The sequence below is a fragment of the Amphiura filiformis genome, chromosome 1 (assembly GCF_039555335.1).
Source record: "Amphiura filiformis chromosome 1, Afil_fr2py, whole genome shotgun sequence".
Classification (NCBI taxonomy): domain Eukaryota; kingdom Metazoa; phylum Echinodermata; class Ophiuroidea; order Amphilepidida; family Amphiuridae; genus Amphiura; species Amphiura filiformis.
In genome coordinates, this window is record NC_092628.1 from 55,782,485 (window position 1) to 55,790,412 (window position 7,928).

Here is a 7,928-nt window from a genome sequence, read left to right on the forward strand (position 1 = left end):
TAAACGATCAATTGGGATGGGATATGGTGGCCTGATGTTCTGTATAGTTTTGTGTCAGGTTATTTGCATATTTATGAAAATTAATGAGCTTATTTGCATATTATTTGTGTATACAAACCTTTGTTATTTACACACCTTTGTGTGGGGGCCACCTTAATTATGAACCACTTAATTAATTCTAGTTGGTTACAACACTGCTATTGATCCATGTTTGCCTAGTTTAGTAGGAATTTAGACAATGACATTACAGTGAACCCAAATGGGTTTTTATTTATTTATAACATTCGGCCGAAGCCAGGCTAATCCCAATAGTGCTCAGAGGCTACTAAATTCAAGGGATGCCATCCGGATATGACGGGACAGGGATATGGAAAGTTTGACAAGAACTAGAAGCTGTAGAAGTTTGTATGGAAGTTCTGTTAAACATCATAGCTTAGATGGTGATATGACCAAATCACTTGTTATATCTGATATGGTGCGACATCCTGAAGAAGAAAAAAAACATTACAGAAGTTGGCAATAACAAAGGGTTACTGAAATTGGCAATTGAAGAATTAAAGAAACTGAAACTGAAGAACTGAAACTGAGAAAGTTTAGTAACTTAACATCGTGTGAACTACTGTACGTATATACCAAAACGAGTCATTGTTATTGCCATTATGTTATTATCACCAACAACATCATCATCATCTCATCGGCATCATCTTCACAACGACCACCTTTTTAAAGTAAGGTTTAAAGCTAAGAATTAGTGTTTAAAATAGTACCTGTCAGTGCCATTGCCAGACTGAATTCTTCTTTCAATATATCTAGAACCTGTTTGACTCCACTAGCACCCTGTTGTTGAAATGGTACATAAATAAGTGAGTAACGTTTTGGTAAATATATCAAAAAGGCCAGGTTCATTACTGAACATGTTCATAAAGACAGGACTGTTATGAAACAGTAGTAGAATTTTCTTTCTATTCCAATAAAACAGTACTCACTGTGGACGTTTCGATGTCTACCAGACATCTTTTTCTACACTATTGTAGTTGTGACGATCTTCTTGGAAAAAGAACTGGCAACTATGTTGCTAAGCAACCATCAGCATCAGTGTTATACAGAAGATCGTCACAACAACAATAGTGTAGAAAAAGATGTCTGGTAGACATCAAAACGTCCACAGTGAGTAATGTTTTATTGGACTAGAAACAAGAAAATTCTACTATTATCTCTAAAATATTGTTGACTATGGGAACAAAATGTGTATGTGTGCTCAACTTTTTCAAAAAGTTTCTGTGAAGCACAGGAGGGGGAGACATCACCCTCCCACACCCACCCCATTGATGCTTCACGCTTCTGAATGAGACCTTCCATCTCATATGGATACCCATGCATAAACTCATCTGGAGCATATCTTGGTTAGATCTGCCTATAGAATACTAGTGAAAATTTACCATAATTTAATATAGTTTCAGGCAATAATTTCAGGCATAGCCCTTTACTTCTTGTGATTCAGACATGAAATCATTTATTGGTGACACACTGACACTATTAAACTTACATCATAAGCTAGACCCCATAGAATTGGTCTACCAATGAAAACAGCTCTAGCACCCAATGCCAATGCTTTCAACACATCAGTACCCTTCCTAACTCCACCATCAACATAGATTTCCACATTGGAACCTCTGGCTGCTTCAACCACTTCTGGTAGAGCATCTATCTAGACATCAAATAGAATCATTAAATGAATGATTATTTTTCATCTAAAGATCCAGATCAATACGTTATCAACACGACTTACACTCGTACATGTACAAATTTCAGTCACAGAATAAATACCGGTACAAGTACACATCACAAAAATATATCAAGCAAGATTGTTTATTCCAGTATTGTGATTCTGTAAAAGATGGACAAGAATACACAATAAAGGAGCAAAGAGGTACTTTATCAACACCAATATCAGCAGTAGATAGCTACCTTTATCAATACCATTATTAGTATTATATATCATCGATACCAATATCAGCTGTAGAAAGGTACTTTACAAAATACTGATCATCAGCAGTAGATAGCTATTTCATCGATACCAATATCAGCTGTAGAAAGGTACTTTACAAAATACTGATCATCAGCAGTAGATAGCTATTTCATCGATACCAATATCAGCTGTAGAAAGCTACTTTCCAAATACTGATACCATACAGTTGTAGATAGCTACTTCATCGATACCAATATCAGCTATAGAAAGCTACTTTACAAATACTGTAAGAGCAGAGTAGCTACTACGTTTTATTATTATCAAATTCCGCAGTAAAATCAACTTACCGTTGCATAAACTCCATCTAGTTGTCTTCCACCATGATTGGATACAATAATGCCAGCAACATTGTGTTTTAATGCTTCTCTTGTGTCTTCAGCTATATATGAACAAAAACGCCATAAACTACTATAGCACTGACAATACCTCAGTTTCTTCTCAACGTTGTGTTAGCAATATATTTCATTATAATGTGACATTATTGCATTATGCATACAAATTATAGGCCATAACACAGCCTGAAATGTGGCACAATGTAGCGGGCTAAATTGGAATATTGCTAAATATTTCCAAATATAAAAGTATATGTAACCTGTTTGAGCTACCTGTAAGAATTCCTTTGACGACTATTGGTAATGTTGTAATACTGTCAAGCCAGTCGATTACTGACCAGGTAGCAGACATGTCAAAACCAATATTCCGGACAACATTCTTGCTCTTCTCGGCCTCAATATTGGGTAATCTGTAGAGGAGGGATGGGTAAACACATGGAGAGTGAATTCAAATGCAAAGCACGGAATACGCCATTTTAAAACTTATTTTAAGGGGGTACTACACCCCTGCCCAATTGTGTGCCTATTTTTGCATTTTTCTCAAAATTATGGTGCATTGGGGACAAGTAAGATATGTAGATTATAGGGGCAAGGACTACAACTACTGCACTGGAAATTTTATTTCAGCACAGCCAACAGTTGTGGAGTTACAGTCAAAAATGAGGGAAAACCAATATTTGATCAATAAATCAATAACTACTTGCTTTGTGTTGCTGTATTTTCAAAACAGTAGTTGTAGTCCTTGCCCCTATCATATACATATCTTACTTGTCACCAATGTGCTATAATTTTTGAGAAAATTGCAAAAATAGGCGCAAAATTGGACAGGGGTGTAGTACCCCCTTAAGACCACCAATGCCAGATAATGCTAGCTTTTGACACCCAACTTTACAAAAACCCAATGTATATTTTTGAAGCTATGATAAATTCTTATTATATAAATAGGCCTACCGACCAGTATCTATCTGAAAATGTTGTCATAATCTGGATTATACCTAAATTGTTTCGGCAAGTGGAATTTTGTATAGTCTCTATTTGCGAGTCCATTTCTGATGTCTTTGAGCTTTTTTCCTGTTATGGGTGAATCTAGTGTTAGTACCAAGGCCCGATATCCCGATTTCTCAGCCATTTTAACCATGAGTCTTGTCACATTTCGGTCTTTATATAGATAGAGTTGAATCCATAATAGTGAGTCTGGTGAAACGGCAGCTGTGACATCCCTAAGATGGGTATTTGAACCATGGGAGCTGAGTATCATGCAAGTACCAGCTGCAGCTATAGAAAAAGAACAAAACTTAATTTAAGTTCAGTTGTCAACATGTTTAAAGCCACATAATGCAAGACCCTTTACAACAGCTCTGACATTGCACGGGAGCCAAGTCCCGATGATTTAATTGAGATAATTAGGCATATCTCAAACCTCAGACTTCATATCAGATTTTTGCAGTTTTGTATTATACAGATTATTAGCGCGCTAACATAACTATGCAAGTTGAAGACCATAACAGCGATCTTATTCATTCATTTATTTCCATATATAAAAATATACAACTACATCAAAAATAAAGAAACACAATATGGCGGAAAAGGCAGGAAGGCCAATAAAGCCTGAGAATTGCCTTTCCCTGACGAAAAAACAAAACAAAGATTATGAAATCAACAAAAATAAATAAAAATGACTAACAGACATGACAAATTACAGTGCTCGAGAATGGCCTAATTGTACTTAGAGATTAGTTTTTGTTTAAGCTAGCTGTTTGCGGAAATGTTTTATGGACTTTGAGTCTTTAATTTTTTTATCTAGAGAGTTCCAAAGTATGGGCCCGCTTATAAGGGATGCAATCAAAACCCGACCACCGGTTTACAGGCGGTTGAACCGCATTCCATTGTTTAGAACAAGAGAAACAAGCTCCAACCGGACGGAACCGCCGGTCGAGTTTTGATTTCATCCCTAATGGTAAAACTTAACATTTCAATGTTGGAGGAGTTGGGCAAAAGGTCTGTGGCTGCTATATCAAAAACTTTTGCATAGTAAGTTATCATTGCCATAAACGTTCAAATATCCAAATATAAGTAAGTCTGAATCCTGCGGTCTGACTTTATGGTAGGCCTAAAATTCCTGTGTTTGTATTGCTTATACGGTAATTCCCATCTTAGGCCTAATAGTTGATTGTATCTCAATTTCATCTTTGGGCACATTGATAACACACTGATATATTCAAATAAATAAGTACGAATGACTATTTGATAAATAACTGCACATTATTGTACATTTTATAGGTATACCTTTAGCAGTAGCAATTTCCCCTTCTGGATGTGACATCTGATGATACGCAGTAGGTGCTACTGCAATGGGGCAATTGATTGGTGTACCAAGAATTGTTGTCGATAAATCACGATTGCTTACATCACGTAATACGCGAGGTCTCAACCTTAAACTAAGAAGAAATGGACAAAATAAGTGTTTGTTCATCGGTTTTAATGTTTTCATAGCACATTATGCCATAAAAGCTTTAATGAACTCTTTCTGCGGAGTATCTTGGTGTTAGATTATTCATCCAGTTGAACATGTTCAATGTAGTTAATTTAAAACTTATCTATACTAAAATTTGCAACTCACTTTGCTACGCTGCGCCTGAAACCTTCGGACTTCATCCGGCATATGGTTGATGGTTTCGAACTCAATTGCAAATTTTAGTTCCAGTATTATAGGCCTATCAATGTTTCTGGGCATATTCACATTCAAGATATCGAGAGCCATCGGGTTCTCTTAAAGGCCCATTCAGTGATTTGCCCTTCCGGATGATCGTAATCATCAAAATTCAGATTTTGGTACCTTTGTCATTGTCACAGATGTGCTGACATACCCAGCAAACACAAAACGTTTTCGACATCATTCGCAAAAGGTTATAAAATGTGGTCAGATAACGTTTAAATGTCGGGTTATATAAAGGGTATATTAAGAGCATAAAACGTTTTCATCACCTTAAAAAACATTTGCTGATAATATACTGCTCAGCAAACAAAAATGTTTTACAGAAAACGTTTAAATGTCGGGTTATATAAAGGGTATAAAAACGTTTTAATAACATTCCAAAAACATTCTTGAAAACTTGATACAAAACATTCTAAACAGAATGTTATTTTAGTTGAAAAAATATTTTGCGAAAAATGTTTGCCCAAAATATTTTCATAATAACGTTTTAAAAACGTTTTCATGACCTTTATATAACCCGACATTTAAATGTTATTAAAACGTTTTGAAAAATACATTTTAAGAACATTTTTGTGTTTGCTGGGTTCAAATATTTTAACATAATGTTATTAAAGTATTGGCACAATATTTGGCAAAAATGTTTGCAAAAATAGATTACAATAACATTTTTTGAAAACATTTAAAAATATTGTTGTAGTGTGTTTTCATACCAAACGTTTTAAAACGTTATCATGACCTTTATATAACCCGACATTTTAATGTTATTAAAACGTTTTTACCTAAACCAAAAGCCAAAATATAACTTATTTAAAACGTTTTTAAAACGTTTTTGTGTTTGCTGGGTAGACTGCGAGTGGTTCAGCCGAAAGCCCTGATTTAAGACAAAATAAGACATTTAATGACACGAATCTGTAATTTAGATACTGACAGTATCCAAATTAGCTACATGTATTTGAATGGGGCTTCAACTTCGTCAGTACTGCTATTTTCTTTGTTTCTTGCCAAATTTGTCATTTCAAAAATACCAAATGACAATTAGAATGACTTATCATTTACTGTTAAGCAATTAATAAACAATTTTAATTTTTTACACTTGCGCTGGGATCACTGAATGGGTCTTTAAGTCAAATAAGTACACTGACACAGAACTAGGACATACCGATCTGGTGCATTTTATGTTAAACTTTAAAATGACTGCTGCACTTATAAACTATTTTAATTTAATGAAATCTTGCTATGAGGTAAATACAAATCATGAATGTTCCAGAATGGAACTTGGGTTTGACAATGAAAAGGGGTCACGGATAGGTCTAAGTGACTATCAAAAACATTTGTATACCGTCACTGAACTCATATTTTGGGGATATAACTTACCGTTGAAAAGCTTCCACGTTGTCTTCTACAGTCTGTTCACCATCAGCACCACCATCCTGGTATTCAAACCATACTTTAGGTAAACGTTCTTTAGCGAAAACACGGAAGTCGTTCACACAAATGGGAACTCTTGATGCCATTTTGGGCATGGGTGGAATATTAATACAGGTATACTGGTATGGTATATAATGATGACATTTATAGACCGAAGTTTATTTACTATTGTGACATGATAGGTTCTTATCTATAAGTTCAGAGTTCAGAGCAATCCGAGAGTAACTGATATGTTACTGATAATATACTGCAACCTGTACAAGGCCTACGCAAGACAATCTGGCTCATTTCATAAAAACATGGAATCTCCATACTAAATAAACGGTGTTTAATGTTAATGTTAAAATGCTCTTCACAGATTACAAAATAAATCATAACAATCTTCCTTTGACCAACCAGTGGCTCAGTTCTAGCTTCTGGTGCATGAGGTCGCGGGTGCGATCCCTGGCTACGAAAATCTTGCTAGGAGATTTACCTGGAAACAAAATACATTGATGTTCCAATTTGGTCTAGGTCAAATGTAGGCCTATATTATCTCGTCTACAACTCAAAGTATTACAATTAAACCAGGCGACAAATTATAGGTTTAAACAAAATCCCAGCCAGCAGCAGTGCATGGACAGCAAATGAATCGGTGTGCTATCAGCAGTAGACAGCAAATTATTCGGCGTGCTATCAGTAGTAGATAGCAAATGATATGGCGCGCTATCAGTGATAGGGAGCAAATGAATTGGTGTGTTATCAGCAGTGGATAGCAAACGAATCGGTGTGTATATATGATATCAGTAGTAGACAGCGACTGAATCGGTATACTATCTGTAGTGGACAGCAAATGAATGTGTTATAAGCAGTGGACAGCAAATGAATCGGTCGGGGTGTGCGATCAGAATTGGACAGCAAATTAATCAGTATGCGTGCTATGGCAAATGAATCGGTGTGCTATCAGCAGTAGACAGCAAGTCAAATGAATCAACGTGACATCATAGCAAATTACTTGCCGTGCTATCAGCAGTAGACAACCATGACAATTCAAATTAAACGGTGTGCTATCAGCAGTAGATAGCAAATCAAATGAATCGGTGTGCTACCAGCAGTAGATAGCAAATCAAATGAATCCATGTGATATCAGCTGTAGATAGCAAATCAAATGAATCCATGTGATATCAGCTGTAGATAGCAAATTAATTGGTGTGCTATCAGCAGTAGACAACCATTCAAATGAATCGATGTGATATCAGCTGTAGATAGCAAATTAATTGATGTGCTATCAGCAGTAGACAACCATTCAAATGAATCGATGTGATATCAGCTGTAGATATAGCAAATCAAATTCATCCCAAAAATCGCGCTCGCAGAAACTCGAAATCAATTTCATTAATCGGTCAGCGATTTGCCAAACCAGAACACCTGGTAGATTTCAGAT

At 35.8% G+C, this 7,928-nt stretch overlaps 1 protein-coding gene across 1 annotated transcript; it reads right to left on the reverse strand.

Moving 5' to 3' along the window:
* Positions 1-359: 359 nt before the first annotated feature.
* LOC140166556 (2-Hydroxyacid oxidase 2-like) lies at positions 360-6,591 on the reverse strand. The gene is made up of 9 exons (XM_072190052.1): positions 6,452-6,591; positions 4,648-4,799; positions 3,416-3,636; positions 2,635-2,803; positions 2,317-2,408; positions 1,529-1,708; positions 1,353-1,388; positions 768-837; positions 360-485 (listed from the first exon to the last, which is right to left on the reverse strand). Exons 1-9 carry the CDS (start codon positions 6,589-6,591, stop codon positions 427-429), a joined length of 1,119 nt encoding a protein of 372 aa, XP_072046153.1. The 3' UTR covers positions 360-426.
* Positions 6,592-7,928: the final 1,337 nt, after the last annotated feature.